General features: G+C 34.3%; 1 protein-coding gene across 4 annotated transcripts in view; it reads left to right on the top strand.

Annotated features, from left to right (window-relative positions):
* The window catches only part of PTPRM (protein tyrosine phosphatase receptor type M), a 488,729-nt gene that overhangs the window by 424,223 nt on the left and 41,922 nt on the right, over nt 1-22,584 (top strand). For all 4 annotated transcript variants that reach the window (XM_081323493.1, XM_081323492.1, XM_081323491.1 and 1 more), the window contains 2 exons: nt 2,042-2,078; nt 18,192-18,289. In XM_081323493.1, coding sequence (XP_081179619.1) covers nt 2,042-2,078; nt 18,192-18,289 — 135 coding nt within the window. The remainder of the gene's footprint in view (nt 1-2,041; nt 2,079-18,191; nt 18,290-22,584) is intronic.

Genomic DNA, 22,584 nt, shown 5'->3' with positions numbered 1-22,584 from the left:
ACTGGAAGGGTTTATTTCATTTTTAATTAAACAGTCTCAACATTATTATGTTGGATACATACTTCAGGAGATTGCTACAACTTCACTCATATAGCAGATTAATTCATAATTAATTGGCACCATTGCTTGTACCTGAGTGTTCTTACTCATCTGCAAGACTTTTGCAAACTTCCATTTTCAAGAAACCTTACAGAAACATCAGCTGTCTGTAATGTTGTTAAGTGGCAGAGAGACTTGGTTGCTTCCTAGTGATTGAACAGAGATTGGCTGAGACATCTCTGGTTATTGGTTATGAAATACATATTGTATATTGATTGACTATGCAAGCATTACAGTCTCACAGAAAAGGATGCTGGTTAGCTATAATAGTCAACAAATTCTGTTTCATTTCAAGTGGGAAATTAGACAACTCAGGAAATGGAAAGAGTTGCTATCTGGAAGTATCCTAATCATACTTAGAAGATATCCACAGCAGTCATGACTAATTAAAGTCCGTTTATTTAAATAGCTGTACTCTCAAATGTAGCTGAGTTTGGATCCAGCTTTGAACTAATTTGTTTGAAACTAAATTATAATTCAATTATTAATTTAATAGTTTATTTACCAAGATAAGTTGTAGTGCTTCAGCTAAATCATAATACATTATTTAATGTTTCTTAACTGTTTTCTCCTTACTGTTTAATACTAAAGCTACTTTAATAGTAAGACAATTAATATAGTTTGGAGTATCTCTAGTAAATTATTAATGGCATGGTAAGCCACTTTAAATCACTCCATAGAATAGCAAATGATTTATAGGTGTTAATCATTGTATAAATATTTCTACATTTTCTTCTCTTTCGTCACAGGAAAAAAATCCCTTAATTTACTTAGCAAAATAATTAAAGGAACATTTAAAAGGTTTTTCAGAGGCTATTAAATGTATTTTTTTTGTCTCATGTTACTGATTATGAATACTATCATTAAATCCCTAGTGATTTGGTTACATTTATATATATTTCATTATTATTATTAGACTTTTATTGTGTATTTTATTTATATTTTAAACCAGTTTTAAAACTGATGTTATAATTACATGGATGTATGTTCAAAGGTTGGCAGAGCTATTAAAATACTAATTTTTAAAATATAAAATACAATGTCTTCTAGACCCAAATAAATTTTAATTATTTGGTGTTAACAGAAAATCTAAATTATTAAAATTGTCTGCTCACACAATATATATTAATAATGTTATGACTTTTAGGAAAAAATATACATTGTTTTATCTTTTTTCCCAACTTGATTTGAGCCACCAATCCAAGTGCATGCATTCAATGAATTTTTTTTTCCACTTGTGAACCATGACAATTTGAAAATTTCATAAAGATTGAATTGCAAAAGATTGTGACCATCTAGTACTAACTTTAAGTCGTATAACTAATAGGATACTGCTGTGAATAACTGAAATTTCAGTCTGTAATTCTAATTTACAGATTCATTGTGCGCAAGTCAATTAAAATGACCTTTAGGTAGACCAGATTTTTAGTTATATATTCATTTGCAATTATATATGAATTTGTAATTATGCAAATACATAAATTATAAAACTATATGTAGATATACAGTCTGAAGCATATCTTTTCTGCTTCAGAAACATTGAATATATTCAAAAAGTGGGATGCAAAAGGGAGTTTATGTTTAGTGATACAACAATTAATCTTCCTGTTAATACAGTATATACAGACAATTTATATTGCGATTGTGAAGATTGTCAATATGATAAGTCAGATATCATTTACATGTTTATAAACTGCAGTTGTAGCTACTAAAATATTACTTTGCACAGTTCCATTGACAACTATTAATTTCAACATTATTTCTCACACTGAGGTCATGTTTCACTTATTTACTATTTCAGTTATTTATTTACTATTTAAAATAGTGCTTGCTACTAAGATCTCTAGAGATTTATAGCAAAATAAAATCTATATGATAATGTTTACATTTCTCATCTTGTATATGTGATAAAGCAAGTCACAAAATATTTTAAATATTTCAGGGCTATCATCGACCAAATCACTATATTGCTACTCAAGGTAAGTTTAATGCACATTTATGATTTATTTGATTGTGCTTTTCCTTTTAAATGATTAGCATCCCTGTAAATATTTTGCATTCATTTAAATTATAGTAAATCATAATATTTTAAACTTCCAATTCATCAGGTGTTTTAATTTTTAAACATTACTCCCCTGTCTCCAAATGCTATATTTTTAAAAAAAACCATGGGGGAAGGGTTGGGCAAAATAATATTATAGCTGATATTTGAAGGTAGAGTCTTTAGTGATCTCTGAGCTTGGTTGTTTTCTTGCATATGTTTCATTACCCAACTAGGTTACATGATCAGTGCTAGAAGGGAGTGGCATTTGCACTGTCAAGCCCCATTCCCTTTTAGCACTGATGAAGTTACCTAGTTGGATAATGAGATGTCTGAAAGAAAAGAACCAAGCTCAGAGAGCAGCAACAATTCCACAGGGCAACCCTGAGCTACAGATATTCTCCTCTATCAGTATTTGAAGGTATTGCATTCCTATGGATTAGAGAATAAAGCATACAGTAATAGATCAAATGTGCAGGTGAATAGCCAGGAGAGAGAGAGAGATCTTAAATTTACCAGAATAGTCTCTGTTCTTCTATTCTGTAATAAAAAAGACCTTCCAGTTCTTTGTAATGAGCACATAGCATTATTTCTACTTTCTGTTACACTATGCTACTCAAAATGATAATTGTGCTTCAGAGATTAGTTGAGATACAACTGTGTCAGAATCATTCTGTATTCAAAGATACAAACCATGATATTGATTGATTAATTATCTGATTTCATCATTGTTAAACACAACTGTTCAGTCTTGTAGCCCAATACATTCCTTAGAATTTTGAAAGAGAGAGATAGATTATGATGACAGTGAGTATTTAACAAACAGCAGAATTTCAGGAATTTGCAAAATTAAAGATCCACAAGAGACTTGTTTACATATGTGAAAATACTTTATAAATTCATTTAAATCCAAGTCTTTGTTATTGAAAACAACTGTTAACATCTGTAGAGATTCCTTTTTTATTCCCTTGAAAAGATCTGGTTTACACTTTTATTAAATTAATGCTGTCTTATTCTTTAATGAGTTTATGTAATAAAGACAACAGGTCCCCAGAAAAATTAAGTTTCCATCTCCTCCCACAGAAAATGAATAAAAGATGGGTTATTTTTCCAAAACAATTGTATTTATTTTATAAGCTAGTGTTGCCACCAACAGACAACTGCATCATTCTGTATACTAACAATTTATGTCATTTGCAGGTATTATAGTCAGCTTTATCCTACCTAAAAAGAAAAAAAAATGTGATTCTTAAACGCATTTGGGACAAGTTTAAACAAAGCTCTTTAGTTGAATACAGATCAATGACCCTACAAAAACAAAGGCTTACAATGATCACATAAGCAAATTTAGTGTTGATCAATTTAGTAAAACATATGTATTAAAGTTGAGAGGCTTAATTCATCCTCACAATTGAGTGAGAGAGCATGACTTTCAGCCATCTTTTCTCTTATAAATAAATTCTTATTTAGACATTAGAAAGAGTTGTACATCATTATAGACATATTCTTGAAGCATTTATTTTGAAGGAATTTGAACATGCTTAGATAAAAATCAAAAAATTATCTATCGAATTGTGGCCCGCTTGAAATCATATAGATGAAATTCAGTGGAAATGAGGGGAAAATGTTCCTGTGTCTAGTTATTTTGGCATGCAATGCCCTACAGTGGTGTCCCGAAGGAGGAGTTGATACAGTTTATGTCCAGGATATGAAGGATCTGTAGCTATTTCCCAGCCCTCCTTCTGACCTATGATGTGTGTGTGTGTGTGTGTGTGTGTGTGTGTATGACTGTGTGTAAAATATATGGCTGTGAATGGTTCATGCCCAAGTTTTCTAATTTCTCAGGGTGTTAAAATTTTGTTCTATTTTGAAGTAAAATTCTATATTTAGCTTTCTAAGATTCTTTCTAAAATAATCAAAACCAATTCTCTTATTTTAATCACGTGACAACTTAATTTATGTCATCAAGCTAAATATAGTGCTTAATTTTTTTTTGTTCTACCTGTATATCAGGCATGCCAAACTCGCGATATCACGTGATGTGCGACGTATCGCAACTTTCCCCCATTGCCGGCAATGGGGTGGGCACAGTTTCGGCGTGATGCATTCAGCCCGTGGGCCAGCAGTTTGACATCTCTGCTGTATATAATCTGGAGGCCTATCTATCCTTTAACAAGGAGTGTGATTTTACTTGGCTGAGGTCCACATGCAATATTTGTGGTGGGAGTGGCAATACAAATGCTAAATTTGATTTTGTTTCATTTATATTTGAATTAATTTTGCAATTACATGATCATTCAGCATTCATTTTAATAAGTCTTCATTTGTGTTATGTTAAAATTATATTTTGATCAGACTTTTTTTTGAGGTCCCTGAAAATAGTATCTGAGATATTAGGCTAGTAGTTCCTGTGGATCATCAGTTTTTGTACCTTTGCCCAAATGTCTTAGATTGCAGTTACTCAAGTTGTAAAAGAAAGTCATTCTAAATATAGGCACCCTCTTTTAATCATTGGATATTTTTCATATAATGAGAAAAAACAGGACTATTATTAATCATTCTCATTATTAAACATATAACATCATTATAAGTTGACTTCAGTAATGACATGAAATAATTAAATAATTTAAACAAAAGTATGATGACACGTTTATCCATTATGATATAATTGTAACCATTAGAGCTGGCAACCCATGCTTTAGCTCTGTTTCACAACCATGCATTATTTTAATAAGTGATAAGACATAATCATTTTAAGGACTTCTTAAATTGTAACAGTTTTTACCTTTGCCCAGCTCTCTGTTCATCTTCATTAAAAGCTAACCATAAATATCCTAAGGTTGCGTTAAGCCATAACTGCATATTTCATACAAATAATGTTCACCTTAATGATACTTAATAATAAACCACAAAAATAAAACAAGCAGTATCTCCTGTAGCAGAAGCATATCTCATTTTTAGCAGCATACAGTAGTTTCAGTTTTAAATTCTCTTTAGTATCCTTCATGCTTATTTCTTCCCATATTAATTAGTGTCTGCCTATGCTAGTAAATCATTGGTATGCTTAATCATTTAGGTCATAAGTCCCACCAATCACTTTATCAAAGAGCTGAGTGTCATTTCTTTTTCCCCCCATATAATTTCATTGAAAATTACATTACACAGATTAATACAGATTATAATAGTAAAATAATATTTTATATAAAGTAACTTTCCCCTTCAACCCTAACCCCTTCAACTACACGTACAGGTAGTCCATGACTTACAATAGTTCATCTATTGACTGTTCAAAGCTACAATGGCACTGAAAAAAGTGACTAACAACCATTTTTCACACTTACGACCATTGTAGCATCCCCCATGGTCACACGATCAAAATTCAGATGCTTAGCAACTGACTATTTTATGATGGTTGCAGTGTCCTGGATCATGTGATCACTTTTTGCAACCTTCTGGCAAACAAAGTCAATGGGGAAGCCAGATTCACTTAACAACCATGTTATTAACTTAACAAATGCAATGATTAACTTAACAATTGTGGCAAGAAAATTCATAAAATGGAGCAAAACTCATTTAACAAATGAGTTTCATTTATCTATTTATTTATTTATTTTATTAGACTTATATACTTTAGCAACATAAATTTTGGACTCAAGTTGTGGTTGTAACTTGACGACTACCTGCATAAAGAACTTTAACAGCATGTCACATCTCTTTAAAATACAACAATTTCTTCACCCCATGTCTCACCTCATTGTCTACAAACAGATCTTTAAAACCTCATCATTCATCTTAATCAGCTAAAATCTATTAAGAGTTACCAAAAATAACAACATAACTATTATAAACTTGATCTAATAAACTTACTTGAATTCATTCCTTTCACATATATCTATTTTTTTACTTTTAAAATCCCTCAAACCTCATCATTCAAATCCAATCTTTAAAAAATCAAATAAAAGTTACAGAAGTAACAACATAATTGTTTTAAACTTAATCAGATAAATTTAAAATGCACAAATGAATCCCTTCCTTTATAACTCTAATCTATAAAATATCATCATCTAATCCTAGTCCCCCCCAAAAAAAATTATTAAAGATTGCCAGAGTTAGGAATCTATCTATTTCAACCTTGGCCAAATAAACCTATTTTATATTTTTCCCCTTCCTACCAACAATATTGGTCTTTATTCCTTCAAATAATTTGTTGTTGTTGTTAGCTGCGAAGTCATGTCTGACCCATCGCGACCCTATGGACAACGTTCCTCCAGGCCTTCCTGTCCTCTACCATCTTCTGGAGTCCATTTAAGCTCACGCCTACTGCTTCAGTGACTCCATCCAGCCACCTCATTCTTTGTCGTCCCCTTCTTCTATTGCCCTCAATCTTTCGTTTTGCCTTTTGGTACTGTCCATAGGGTTTTCATGGCAAAGATAGTGGAGTGGGTTGCCATTTCCTTCTCCAGTGGATCACGTTTTGTCAGAACTCTCTACTATGACCTTTCCGTCTTGGGTGGCCCTGCACGGCATAGCTCATAGCTTCATTGAATTACGCAAACCCCTTCACCACAACAAGGCAGTAATCCATGAAGGGGCCTTCAAATAATGTCTAAACATTATTGATTTCAACCCCAATATCCCTGCTTCTATAGGGACAATTTCAGTTTGCCACATCCTCATTGAAAATCACCAAAAGGCCACTTTTTCTGAAAATAAAATGTATATTGTTACATTTATTATGTATAGTAAGAATTAAAGAAATAATACTTTATTTACAAGACCTGTGGTGGCACAATGGTTAGAATGCAGTGCTTCAGGCTAATTCTCCCAGCAGTTCGTCAGTTCGATTCTCACCAGCTCAAAGTTGACTCAGCCTTCCATCTTTCTGAGGTCAGTAAAATGAGGACCCAGATTGTCAGGAACAATATGTTGACTGTAAACTGCTTAAAGAAGTTGTAAAGCACTGTGAAGTAGTATATAAGTCTAAGTGCTAAGTGCTACACTATGGAAAACTGAGTATTGTAGTATACTACTGACCAAGAATTATTGTTTTAGAGAATGCTTTTAATCCATTATAGAAGCATTTTTTTAATTACACACAGTACCATTACTACTTATTTATGTATTTATTTATTTGTAAAATTTATTAGCTCCCCATCTTACCACATGGTAAGTCTGAGTGGTTTACAATATTAAAACTATATAAAACTATTTTTATATTATATTGTATAATATATATACAATATTATATTTAAAAAATCAGCGTAGCTGAAAAGATGGGGAGGGAGGGAGTATGATAAGAAGGAAGAGTAGGATCTGCTGTTAATCTATCAACCACCCCCAATGTGATACCCTCTATTGGAGCCACAAGCCAACTGGCAGAGCCTGGTCTTTAAGCTCTTACAGAAGGTAAGGAGGGTTGGAATTGACCTCCCTCTGGGTGTGGGGGGAGAGATGTTCCAAAGGGTAGGTGCAATTGCAATGGCAAAGAAGGCTGTTATGTACAACTGCTACTGAAACTGAGGTTTGGGAGATCATTCTAGCAGTTCCATAGTCTAAATCAGGGGTGTTAAACTGCCGGTCCACGGGCTGGATGCGTCATGCAGAAGCTGCGCCCCTCCCCCATTGCTGCCAATGGCAAAACCGTCCTGATATGTTGCGCGACGTCACGTCTAAATACTTCCTGAATATTAAATGCTTATTTTTTTAGTATTGTTAGGAAATTAGTTTTTATTAATGAAAGTAAATTGAAAGGGCTTTGAAGGGAAAACACCTCTAGTATAACCTCTGTTGAGTCATTTCTAATTGTAGTTGTTTTGATGCTCCTTATCTGCTAATCAGTTACTTGGTTTTTCAGATAAAACATGTGCATGAAAATTCAGTTCTTAATATAGAAATGCTGTTCTAACCTAATCTTAATCATTCTGGAGGTTTTTAAATGTTATCTTTTTCAACAAAACACAAATACGCAAAGAGATTAAGTAGAATTAAACTGAGATTTAGATTTTGTTAAAATTCAGTCTTGAGGGATTACTCTTTTTTCAGTGTGTAAAATACAAGTTCTTTCAGACATTATCTGTGCATTTAAATTATATAACAAACAAGAAAAATATATGGAATGGATATTTTAAAGTCCCAAATGTTGGAATCTTGCCTGGTTAAAATAAAGTATACATATTGTTCATAGTAATTAGCCAATCGTATTACTGGGTTAATAATCCACAGTTTTGCATACTAATTGAGACACATGCTGTGGAAACTCTCCATAGAGATCATGCATTAACAGTTTAAGTATTCCATAAGGTTACATTAAGAAGAATCACATTTCAGAACTTTTAATTAAATGACTTAGATACTGTTATTTTGGTTACTATGTCATGTATTTTTTGGCTTCAGAAAATCAAATGACATTTTGAGCTCTGTTTCTAATGTATTATGTTGGCAGCTGGAATTCGAAATTGCAATTTGACACGCTAAGATGCTATAATACTTTTTCTAACACTGTTATCCTCTCCAGATAGTAACTAGTGAAAAACTGTGTTTAAATTTTCCTGTTTTAGTATCCTGTCACCATATTCCTCTTATCTGTCTACAGATTGCCCTTCCGTATTTCTGCTTTTCTCTCCATCCTTCTTTTCTGTCACAGTGATCCCATGTCCAGATTCTTCCATTATTTTTCAGATTCTTTTCTCAAATATCTTGCCCAGATATGTGTCTAACTCTCATTATCATTTTATATACCAAGGACAATCAAACTGATGTAGAGAAGAGAAAGAAGGAAGGGAGGAAAAAGTCTTTTGTGGTACCATGCCCCCAGTCCACATAATTTTTACAGAAACTCTGAAAGCATTAGGATAAAACTGTTTAGTTGAGTATATAACTGAGGAAAACTGAAGCAAATACACTATATTGGGGTTGGAATTAATAAGGATTATTCTGTGAAGCATTTCAACTAAGACTTGGCCCTACTTTATTGTCCACTTAAAAGTTCTACAAGAATTTGCTAAAAAAAATACCCAATTTTCTAGAAGGATCGAAGTAAGAAGAATAGTTGCTTTAATTATTTAAGAAGAGTTATTTTTGTAAAATATTAAATATTCTATTGAGAGAAAATATCACAGAAAATCTAGTGATCAAACAACAAAGCTTTATCACCTACAAGGGCAAATCCGTGGTCATTCTTCAGCATCTTGTGTAAAGCCTGACATCCAGCAGAGTAAGTAGAAATGTAAAAAAATAGTTTTAAGCAAGTTTTAAACATTTTTAGTTCTAAGGAGACTCACTGCATTCATTCAGCATGTTAGGTATTTGCTGCACATTTTGGAGATTGTCCTGCTGTCCTTTCCTCATCCCTATTATATCACTCTTAAGAGGTAAAAAGAAAATACTAAAGAAATTTATTGCAGTGAGGCAGTGAGTGATACTTGGGGGTAGGGATGATGTTTCACAATAAAGGATATTCCATCCCTGCTAATATTATCCCATTCTGTCAAAACAAATGAGCAGCTGAGAGCATTTTGATGTTCCAATTACACAGTATACTTGAATCTTTTGTTACCAGAATTTTGAATGTTATCAGTGTGATCAAATCTGTTTGGCCTTGAACTCGTTTCATAAGTTCACATCAAATCATGCCTTCTTTGAATTCAAATCCCCAATTTGAATCAAATCAGAACTGATTTGCCTAGGCCTACTAAACATTGTGTTGAAAGTGGTATTGAATACAATTACCAATCCTAGTGAAGTATGCAATTCTAACGAAGTCTTAAACTTTACTTCCTTTTCAGAGTAGCAAAAAACCCACCAGTCATGTTTATCATTTTTATGTGCTGAAGAGTCTTTATAATATGCGTCAGACTTCATTGTTAGAAGGTTTGCCACTAGATTCATAGCATGAAAATAATGCATGTCCCCATAAAGTATCTGAGAATAAGCTTAAGCATAACTGATTCTAAGCCTTGCTGTTTATTTTAGTTGCACACTGACAGACTCCTCAGTCTTACCTATGTAATTAGTCAAGGCTGCACTGAAGCACAACTTGGTGGACTGTACTCTAAACTTGGCTTCTAAAGTATTTCTAGTGTCTCTTTCCTCCATCCTAAGTCTCTGGAATAAAATTGTTCAGCTTTTGATAACAATAAATCCTGTGCCCCTACCTGCTCTTTAATGCTTTTCAATTCTGTGTCGAGACAAGTGACAAGAGTCATAATTTATTCAGATGTCAGAAAATAATTTGAAAAATGTCAAGTAGAAAAGAAAAATAGGATAGAAGAGAATTACTTTCAAAGACCGACAGCTAGCTTTCTTTTTTCCCCCCATGAATATTCTGACTACAAAAGGACTTTGCTGGCTTCCAGTAGAATTCAGAATAAATAGATTAAAAGTTCTTCATTAAAATCTCCTTCCTCAGATAATTTTAATTACTATTGTCTGGCTTAGGAAATCTGAGTGAGGAGACAATGCAGATGATATTTTAAAGAAGACAATTCCTCTCATCATTCATTCCTATAAGATCATGAACTAAACCTTCAAATTGGCATGGCTAAAAAATACGACTTGAGAAAGGAAAAAGAATGATGGATTATCTTGGAAGGATACTTTGATCCAGTTCCTACCAAAGCTATTGGGATTCCTAGCCTTGCAAAATTATATTACATCCTTCTTTCCCCACCCTTACGTGCTAATTGTTAGGATCCGTTTTGTAGCATGATCTATGACATATATTTCCCCAAAACATAAATCTACACAGAAAAGGCTGTTTCCTAAAGATTAATGACACAATTTAGTGCCCAGTCATGCAGGCTTAATTTCCCCTAATTTGAACAGGACTTACTATAAATGATATGCAAAGAAATTTGCATATCTTTGCAGAGTATAGAAATTACTATAAAATGTACAGGAACTACATTTTTAAAAATGCTTAGGTGACAGATGCCACATGTAATACCATAAACCATGATGTGTCATTCAGAAGCATTACCACAGAATTATTTTACTTGATTTCTGATATTTTAGTGTTTATTAGCCAACTGGATGATACCATGGGCTCAGTTGCATAATTAAGGAAAACAGCATATGGTTCTTTTTCCCTTGCTATACTGTACTTGGCTATACATAGTCTGGTATGAAATTGGAGCACAATGCCTATGATGATACCTTGAGCAATTGTCATTCCCCATGATTTTTTCTTGAATTTTCACACCATATTGCTCTTCTAGTTCATATAAATAGTCCTCAACTTAAGAGCACAATTGAGTCCAGAATGTGTGTCTTACATTGGTGTGGTTATAAAGCGAGTCATCACATAACCAACTCAATTTCACAACCAGTTTTTTACCGCAATCATTAATCAATAGTCACTAAGCAAATCCAGTTGACTTTGCTGGTCAAAAGCCAACTGTGAGGGTCACAAATCACGATTGTGATTACAGTGAAGAAGGTGTCAAAAATTAGGTAGATTAGATTAGAGTAGATTAGATTAGATTGGTAGACAGGATGTTGTACCCATTGTAAATGCCACCTAGTTGCCAAGTTCCTGTATTGTGACCACGTAGCTGTGGGGATGACTGCAACTTCAAGGACAGGTGGTAAGTCATTTTTTCCAAGGTCAACATTGAAACTATGCTAAATCTATGTTAAATGAACAATCATAAATCAAAGACTTTTTGTACATTGCAAGTGCAGTCTATACATTGTGTCATGGTTCTGATAGATGAGACCAGTAAAAAGAACTCCAAGGCAAAATATTTCCTTAAGGAACATATTTATTTGGCTACATAATATCAGCGTGAACAAAGGTGAACCCAAGACTGATTTTTCCCCCAAAGGTTACAGTGTTAGAAAGTTGAACTTCCCACCCCAGTAATGTATCATAAATCACAGTCCCCAATTAACTACTTGCACGGGCTTTCTAACGGAAGCTTTAGCGTGCCAAAATGCAACCCGCAATGAATTGTATTTGTTCAAATACCTCTATCTTGCTTAAAACAAATGAAAGTATATTTTCTCCACATTAATCTGGAAATAGACTGGTTTATATGAGCTATTTCTAATCAGTCCCGCATATGGAAAATTTACTATACCTGACTAGTGTTTTTACACAGAATTTTCTTTTCCCGAATCAACTGGTCATCATCTTCTGATCTGTTAATTTATCTGGTTTCTGCATCTTATCTTTACTACTACAAAACAGAATAGGAGTAATACTTCTAAATTTCCTAGCCACTGCTGAGTACTGATACTTGATTCAAAATTGCAGCAATACCATATTCAAGAAAGAAACCATCAAAGTAGCAGCAGTATGCTGGCAGGGAATTGAAAATGCATTGGCTTGGCTAAGGGGCAGTTGGACTGAAGGACTGATAAATGGGAATAAGGATTTCAAGTAGTTTGCTAGTTTGATTAAAATTTTGATTGAAGAATAGGAATCAGATTTTTTTGAGCTATATTCTGAGCCAAGCAATCCCAAAGCTAACTGACACTTCCATTTATACATATATAGGTGCATTAATGTTATGTCTCCCTGATTCCTGAACATTATTTGAACAGTCATAACTTGAAATAATTAGGTAACAGTGATTCTTTCTTCAGAATAATTAAGAGGTTTTCAGGCATAGATATGAGACAGCTTTTTTTTCTTCTGTTCAATCATATCCAATTCTCAGAGATTGCCTGGACAAGGCCTGCAATTTTCTTGGCAAGGTAAAGACATGGTTTGCCATTGCCTCTTTCTTAGGGCTGAGAGAAAGTGACTGGTCCAAGGTCATCAGCTGGCTTCCTGTCTAAGACAGTCTAGAATTCACAGACTTATGGTTTCTAGCCCGACACGTCAACCACTACACTGAACTGGTTCTCAAGTATGAGATTGATAACTCTGCTCAAATAAGAAATTGAAGATATTGGTTTGGCTAGGGGAGTGTGCCTGTAAACTACTTTTGCAGAAATGGCTAATTTAAGAATGGACAGCTTTTTCACTAAATAATTCCTTATAAGAAAACATAATTGCCCTGAGTGCTCCCAACTATTGATACTGATTTTGTGAAGAATAGTTACCTAATTTTAATAGATCTGCTCCTTTTACAGAGGACCCAGAGGGGAGGGGGAAAAGGGAGGGGGAGGAAAAAATCTTGAACCTTGCAACCTTATATTTTCTTTGTATTTTCAAATGTGTATGGATTTAACAAATTACTTTAATGAATTATTGTTAACTGGGCACGTAGGTGGATTTTGTAAATACAAGTTTAATAGTATTTTTAAAATGTTCTTGCTCTTGGGTACATCTTAACATGTAATTAAGCAATGTAGGTTATTTGCATCCGTGTTTCCCTAAAACATTTTATTTTAAGAGGGATTACAATTACAACCTCATCAGATGTACATGGTTATGATTTTTAAATGTAAAAATGATTGTGTTATTTTTTTTATATAAATATTTAGGTGGTGAGCATACCTAATATTCCTTCCTCTTCCTATTTTCCCCACAACAGTCCAATTAAATGGGTTGGGTGGAAACAGAGTGACTGTCTCAAAATCACACAGCTGGCTTTCATGCCAGGGTGGGACTACTTCTCACAATCTCCTGGTTTCCAGCCTGATGCCTTAATTCTCATGGATAAATGATCAACTATGTAGGAAGTTGTAAGGAAAATTATACTGAATATGTATAGATAGTGGGATTTTAATAAATGGCAATGATACCATTTTCTCTAAGCAGCGTTACCTGAAAGAGAAAAAATACAGGCACAAAGGTGGCAGATTACATGAACCTTTGCCCTACAGAGTCAAATTCGTATTTCAAGAATCAAGTTCAAGATCATAGTTTGTTTCTAAAATTGTAAATGTGAACTGGATTGATTGATTGATTGATTATTAACCACATTTATACACTGCTCCAATCATAACCAACTCTAAGTAGTTGACATATCTTAACATAGCTGTAGGATTTAAAATCTTATATTTCAAAAAAGAGCCCAAGTACAACAAGATGTTGAAAGATGTTTAGTCTTTGTTGTTCACCTTCATATAAGCCTGCATTCATACATTCTGCATTAGATTCTCTATGAAGGTACTTTAAGTATCAATAGAAGAGTAAATCAGGGTTAACCTAGACAGTCCTTGGTGCTCTTTAAATTTGTTTTATTGCAGACATTTCATTACCCAACTAGTAACATCATCAGTCTCCCTTCGAGCATTGATAATGTTACCTAGTTGGGTAATGAAATGTCTGCAGAAAACAAACAAGCCTCAGAGAGAACCAAATGCCCTACAGTATTTTAATTGTCAGAGGATGCCAGTGACTTAGCAATGGTTGATTCAATTTTGAAAAGTTATACTGTATGTCATTTGTAGTGAAGCATCTGATCTAATTAAAGGTGTTAACTATTATTAGAAACAGAACTGGAGTTTTTCTCCAGGTTTATTTTTCATGGGGATCTGGATATGTCTTATAATATTAAAGGAGCTGAGTTGGCTACTATGAAAAAAATATTAGGCAAAGATTGCTTCTACTGAGATTAGTTCTGTTTCCAAATCTAGGGTTGTATTTCATACATATTTGGCAACATATCAGACATAAAAGGGAACTAGGCTTTTCTACTACATGGATGCAGCAACATTCCAACTTGGTTGTATCCTCAAAGAACAGATGATAGATAATCTTTCAATTTAAACATACTGCAGAACTCCACAAAGTTTAAACTCAGGAATTATCATTTGTTTGAACTATGTTTAGTGAAAACAAAACAGAATCAGAGTTAAGATTGCTTTATTGTCTAAAAATTGGTTTTCTCATATTCAGACATAATTACTGATTTTAAATGGTTTATTTAAAATCAAAAGTGAACATTTCTAATTTTTCAATGCAATAAATAGATAAAGGAGATAAAGAGCACCCAATCTCTAAACTGGCACAAATTTCAGTCATTTAGGACAAAAGCATTAATTTGAATTACATTGAAGTTCTGAATAATCCTGTACACATAAGCAAAGAATAGGAATTTCTGTCACCTAAACAAACATGAGTATATATGCAGAAAAGTGCAAAGAGCAAAGTGATTTTTTAAAGCAGCAACTGATTTGTGTAGGCTACTCAGCAGTTAAATTAGTGAAATAAATTGTGGCTACTAACAAATATAATGAAGAAGAAGAATGCACAATGAATTTCTTACTGAAGTGACATTGTCTGTAATTTCTGAATAGACACTTCCGTAATGTGCCTTTTGAAAAAGAAAGACACAGCATCACTCTGATACTAGTTTCAAAAATATTTAATTAAGCAGCTTTCTTACAATAAAATCTATAATCTTAATAATATGCCTAACTTGAAGGAAGTAGATCACCATTTAGAAGAGTAGAGTGAAAGGATATACTCGTAAAATATTTCTCACACAAGAAATCTTTAAAAGAACTTCTAAATGTACATTGCAAATAATTAATATACATGACTAATTTTACATGTCTGTATTTTAGGACATTGGTGTATGGAAAAAACAGAATTATCAGTAGTGGGCTCCTTTAGCATGTCTATAATAAGGGGACGCGGTGGCTCAGTGGGTTAAGACGCTGAGCTTGTCGATCAGAAGGTCGGCAGTTTGGCGGGTCGAATCCCGAGTGCCGCGTAACAGAGTGAGCGCCTGTTACTCGTCCCAGCTTCTGCCAACCTAGCAGTTCGAAAGCATGTAAAAATGCAAGTAGAAAAATAGGGACCACTCCGGTGGGAAGGTAACAGCGTTCCGTGCACCTTTGGCGTCCAGTCATGCCGGCCACATGACCACGGAGACGTCCTCGGATAAGTGCTGGCTCTTCGGCTTTGAAACGGAGATGAGCACCGGCCCCTAGAGTCGGAAACGACTAGCACGCATGTGCGGGGGAACCTTTACATTTACCTTTACTAATACAAAATAATTACTTACACATCCCTTAAATCAGCTTATGGCTAATTCCTGTGTATTCTCTCTGTGTGTAGAGATTTAATTGAAACTTCTATGCATTGAGCATATGTGAATTGAACCCACCAAAATAACAGGGTTATTACCAGAGGTACTATTTCTCCCCAGCTCACTTCCCTCATTAAGATGAACGGCAAATAAAATTGTCAAGCCTGGCATTTAAGCAATTTTCTCTATAGTTATTAAAATAATAAACTGTCTCCAAAAATCTGTCACTTTCAGAAAGAGCAATTTGGGAATTGGACTAATTAGATCGACAGTGCAAACTCAAGAGAAATATTAAAACTGGAAATACAATCAGTTGAAAATTTTCTTGTGTCAAAAACTTATTTCCTCATGTGAGCCTGATGATGCGAATAAATTAGTTAAAATCTTTGGAATCATACCCTTCCAAGTAATTAAAAATCTTCCAGGGCTAAGCATACCATCTGGCCCTTAGAGATGGTTAATCAGGGACAGTAAGTTCCAACCACATTTAAAGAAGCTGTAGTTAAACATTTGCTTAAAATATAGAACTCTAAATTATGGATAAATATTACCCAGTATGTTGTGCATCTTTCCCGACTAAGATACTGAAGAAAATTAGCTCTGAACCCCAGGGGATGCGAAATGATATTGAATTTTTGGATCCATTCCGATCTGGCTTCTGATCTGATCTGGGGGCAGAAAGAGCCTGATGGGGTTTCATTACGGAATTAGAATAGAGAATGATTGGCGAAATCAACATTCTTGCTTCATCATTTCAGACTGCTTCCATTCAGGCTAGTTTATTATAACATGCATTAAGTGGGCTGCCTTTAGAGACAGTTAGGAAGCTGCTGCAGGACAAAGCTATTCAATTATTGGCAGAGTTTAGGCAATTAGAAGATATAACAGCAATCTTAGATCGGTTGCCAGGGCATTTTTGGGCCCAGTTTAGAATGCTTCTCAGCCCTAAATAATTTGTAATGATACTATTTGTACCATTTATACCTCTCTGAGGTGTATAATTTCCATGGTCAGCCACAAGAGTGCAAGGCCATTCTATTAGGTTAGAATGCAGAAATGATAAGCCAGAGGAATATCCAGTCTTCTCCACACAATGCTTTATGAGACTCCGTGTCTGTTTTTAATTAGATCTTTAGCGACCAGGGTGTTCTTTCTCTTCTGCCTTTAAATAGGTGAAATCTGTTTATTTTACAAATTTTTGTTCATAAAATACTAGCATGTTTGTTTATTATATTTCCACTGAGAGAAAGAGGGGAATTCCTTTAGGAAGTTTTGCCGTGAAAGATGGTGGGAATAGTATTTTAAAAATCCTCATAGCCTTGTTAATTAGAGAAAATAACCTCAGTAGTCAACTCTTCATATTAAGAGGAAACAGTGCATAAAACCAAATGACAACAGAGGCTTATTAAATATATAGCATCCTAAATCAATCTGTTGCATTTCTCTACGATCCTCAAAATTAGTGTAATTGAATTTACTCTTGCTAAGTATACAGAAGTGCCAGCCCAGAGGGCCTTCCAGGGTGACTAACTAGAGCCATTCACATAGAGATCTCTAATCTACATGCAAAGTTTTATTCACACAAGTGTGCATTGATTTTTAGGCAGAAGATACCCATGGAGAAAGTATATGCAGCAGGCTCTTTCCCCATCCAAAGCACACCTCTTTAAAAGCCTTCACTAGGACCAAATGAGCCTTTAAAAATGTGATTGCCGAATCAATGAGATGACTTTTCAATGGGGAGTTATAATGTTTAGAGAAGGGGTGATTAGCTGATTCTTCGAGCAACAGCTCTCAAAAATATCCCTCCATGTGCCAATTAAACTCCATTGGCACCAAAGAGGGCTTTTGAAGATTTGATTGCAATGCAGGAACAGGAAAAGCTCTTGTGTCTAATTTCTTGCTGATTAGTGAAAAAAGCTTTTTGCTATCTTGGAAGGACAGATAGAGTTTGAAGAAAGAAGCTGGTGGTCCGCATGGAAAGCAGGAGGTTTCCAATGCCTGCAAAAAAGCTACTTTATCATTTTCATTTTTTAAAAAAAATGTTTCGAATATTATGAAAGTACAGTATTCCACTTTTCAAGTATCTTGAAAATGATCTCTGGATTTATTTGTTGCAGGACCAATGCAAGAGACCATATATGATTTCTGGAGAATGGTCTGGCATGAAAACACAGCAAGTATAGTCATGGTGACAAATCTTGTGGAAGTGGGAAGGGTAAGAATATTTTAGCAACTATATGTGTGTGGAATGTATGTACCAACCACAATAAGCAACATGATCACTATAAAGAGGTTTATATAATCATGTAGTCTATTTTTTAAAAAATGTCCCGGTGATTATATAATCAATTTACTTCAAAAGTGAAGAAATTCCATACCTCCAAATATTGTTGAATGATTATTCCACAAATTCACTACCATTGGCCGTGAAAGTAGGGTAAGTGAGAGTTGCTGCATAGTTCCACATCTGTGACTAACCTCTTGTCATGGAAGGCAAAAAAAAAGGAGCATAACTCTAAGGATCACACACTTTATTAAGGCAACAGTTGTTGGGTTTCAGCTTGCAGGAGGTCAGTAGAGAACAAAAGAAAACAAGAATTTAATAGTGGGAATCCTTGCGGAGTTGCTTTTAGGTTCCTGTTATTTTCAGGAACAGAGGAGAAATAGATCCAATTGGTTTGGGTTAACATACAATAATTGCCAGGGAGAGTACTGTTGTTGGGAAATTCTAGAAATATTAGAAAAGGATGTGTTTACTCTGGTGGAAATTGATGACATTAGGCATATATTTCCAATCTTTCATGGGATGTTGTGCTTCCTGGCTAGTTTTTTTTGTTACCTGTTGACCTGTCCTGATTAGTTTATATCTAGATAATGGCATGGCACTTACTCCTTGCTGTATCTAGTCAGTTTCACCCTTCCTGCCTTTTCTAAAGTAAGCAAGGAGCAAAGATTTCTTTTTAGATGCAAAAGGACTTCAGGGGTGGAAAGGAGATCTTTTCATTTATAAAAGGAGCTCCAGAGGTAGGGAGAAAATCCAATTTCAGACATTGATTATATGAGACTGAAGGTCACAAAGTGGAATTCTCAGCAGTGTGCAGAAATAAATCAAATAATAATTTTTTCTTATTATTTCAGCCATAACACTACATTCTTGTGATAAAATTACTCAGGATTTGGCACTTGACATCATAAATGTGCACAAACACAGTGACATAGTTAAAGGAGCAGATAATTTTCAGGAACATGGAATTCTCAAAGAGGGGCAAAATATTTGTGATTAATCAATTTGTGATTAATTAATCCCTTAATTCTTTCTTTTCCTAAAGAACCTTGAGTGGATTTGGGTGTTTATTATATGTCATTCTTCTGAAACTTATTTGCTGCATTCACTGGTGGGATTCAAATATGTGAACAACCGGTTCTCTGTGTGGATACCGCTTCCGGAAATCCATTCTGGGCTTGGGCAACAAAAAATTAGTAACCTAACTTTTCTCAACTCAAAATCTTAGTGAATCTTGATTTCATTAATAATTATTAATTACAATTATTAAATGATATACTGCCATTTTAGAGCATGTGGCTGATCAGTCAGCTTACATTACATTATTAAATGAACTAAGTAAGATTTATGTCAGCTACTGCAGTTCCTAGAAAAAAAGAGATAAAATTTAATTGAGTTTTTAAACAAACACTCATTACCAAAAGGGCAGAAATGCAAGTCAGGGTATTCCATATTTGAAGGAAAGCCTATTTTCCAGTGACAGATTTTAGTCTCATATATTTGATGAGCTACAGAAAAATTCACCTAAGCTTGTTCCAACATCTAGAAATAGAAGAAAATTAACTTCAAATAAAGAAAATAAAGATTCATTCCCTTATGGGTTCAAAAACATTGTGTAATTAACAAGGAATGATATTCCTGTCTGATATTTCTGTCTGTTAATTAATGTGTGTTATACAATTGCTATATATGATGACCAAGTTGCTTAGCATTACTTTGTGAAGTTATGTTTAGCTTCTTTAGCTATTGAAATAATAAGAAAGGTAATTCGTGCATGTTAGAAGTATGTTAATTTATGTTCATATTATTTTCAAAAGACAATGAAAAAGCACTTATTTTAAATGATTAATTAGGCTTGGGTCACTAAAACACTTGTGATGCATGTTTTTAATATCTTGGAATCAGAATAGTTTATAATTTCCTCTGAAGGGTAGATGCATGGATGTTAGAGTGATCAATTAAATGCTCAATAATATAAGTATTTCCTGCTTACTTTGTTCTGAATTCAGGTTATATTCTGTGTTTACAAGTGGATATTTCTCATGGTTTATTGTGAGTTTAAATCCTGTTGTTAGGACATCTAACAGCCTGAATCACTCACAAATCATGGTATAAGACTTTATTTTAGGCAAAGCACTACAATTTGTGAGTATAATTAAGGACTGTTATCAAAGCATAAAGACGCAGCCACTTAGAGTGGCAAAAATAGTCTAATTCCCAGTAAATCAATACATGAATTATCCCTTTTAATTCAGAAAATTAAAACAAATTTATTGCTGTGAAACAGTCCATGTTTACTGCATATTTGGTAGCAACATTCCAAAAATGGAACATACTGTATTCAATTGTTAGTCATTCCTTTATTACATTGTAATACAGCCAGAATCTGCAAGGACTTCCTGCAATTAACAGCAATAAAACATCCACCATCGCTATAATGTTTAAATGCCCAGAGTAAGAAACTCTAGGACATAGCATTTAAAAAAAGACAGTGTCATTCCAAACTGTCTCAGAGCAGTCTCTAAAAGAGCATCATTTGAACCAACTTCCAGAAAACTATTTTTTAAAAAAAGTTGTTAAAAATTACAGAAAATACAGAAGAAAGGGTAGCCTAATTTCTAGAGGGAGTCCATAAAAAGAGTGCTAAAGTTTGAAAAGCAAAACCTTTAGGCCATTATCACATTAACTTAATGGATCTAGTGGTTAAGACACCAGGCTAGAAACGACGAGTTCTAGTCCCACCTTAGGCATGAAAACTGGCTGGGTAACTCTGGGCTAGTCATTTTATTTTTTATTTATTTTTTATTTTAATTCCATTTATATCCCGCCCTTCTCCGAAGACTCAGGGCGGCTTACAAGCTTAGCAGTAGCCTTCATTCTATGTATATGCCTGCTTATTAGGGCTTTCACACACACACCCAAGCGGCATTATTACAAAGTCAGCTTAATTGCCCCCAACAATCTGGGTCCTCATTTTACCTACCTCGGAAGGATGGAAGGCTGAGTCAACCTTGAGCCTGGTGGGATGCGAACCTGCACTAATTGCAGGCAGCTGGTGTTACTTAAGGAGGCATTAGCCCACTGCTCCACCAAGGCTCTATTATTCTCTCACAGTCCAAATCCAATAGGGTTTTTGCTGTTGGGAAAGGAAGAGGAGAAAGGAGTATTAGGTTTGCTCACTACCTTGAGTTACTTATATAAAAATAATAAAGGCAGGATAAAAAAATCTTAAAAATTAAAGGAACCTCAAGTAGCTTCTTAGACAACATTGTCAACATTGGCTGAAGAAGGCAGTTGTCCAAATATCTTGGCACCAAGCCATATTGACTAAAAAGTCTAAGTAAAGAAATCAGTTTAGCCAAACACAATACGTCACAGAAAACCCTCTGAAATTTGTATTTTTACCAAAATAATCTGATTTAATTTTATTATATTGCTTATTTAGGGTTCATCATTCCACAATGAAATAACACTAATTTATTTTCAAATAATATTTTAAACAATTATAAAAGAATTTATTGGTTCAACACCTGTATTTTACCCTTTCAAAATCAACATTTTCCTACATTTATTTTGTCATTCTATCTAGGGCATCAATTGTTTCTATCTTTAACAGTATTACTGCAAACATCAAGATATCTTCTACTGATATTGTAGCATCAACTTTACAAAATATCTTAATTCCCTTGAAAAATGAACACAAGGATTAATCTAGTTTTCCCCAACTTAATGCCCTGGAGATATTTTAGGACTGTAGTTTTATTTTATTTTATTTTATTTATTTTAATCCCATTTATATCCCGCCCTTCTCCGAAGACTCAGGGCGGCTTACAATCTAAGCACAAACCAATGTGCTTAGCAATAGCCTTCATTCTATGTATATGCCTGCTTATTAGGGCTTTCGCCCCCCCCCCCAAGCGGCATTATTACAAAGTCAGCTTAATTGCCCCCAACAATCTGGGTCCTCATTTTACCTACCTGGGAAGGATGGAAGGCTGAGTCAACCTTGAGCCTGGTGGGATGGGAACCTGCACTAATTGCAGGCAGCTGGTGTTACTTAGGGAGGCATTAACATGATTCTGGGCAATAAATGACAAGAGACAAAGAGTAATATCAATTATCTCTGCTAACCCTTAATGGATTTTGCTGACATCAGGACTCAAAAGATGAGGTTTCAGAATTTTTTTTTATACGCAAGAGTTTGGATATGGACAAAAGGTTATTGT

Source organism: Vipera berus (assembly GCF_964194415.1).
Source record: "Vipera berus genome assembly, chromosome: 3".
Taxonomy (NCBI): Eukaryota; Metazoa; Chordata; class Lepidosauria; order Squamata; family Viperidae; genus Vipera; species Vipera berus.
Note: the sequence above shows the minus strand (reverse complement) of the source record. Positions and strands in the feature narration are given on the sequence as shown.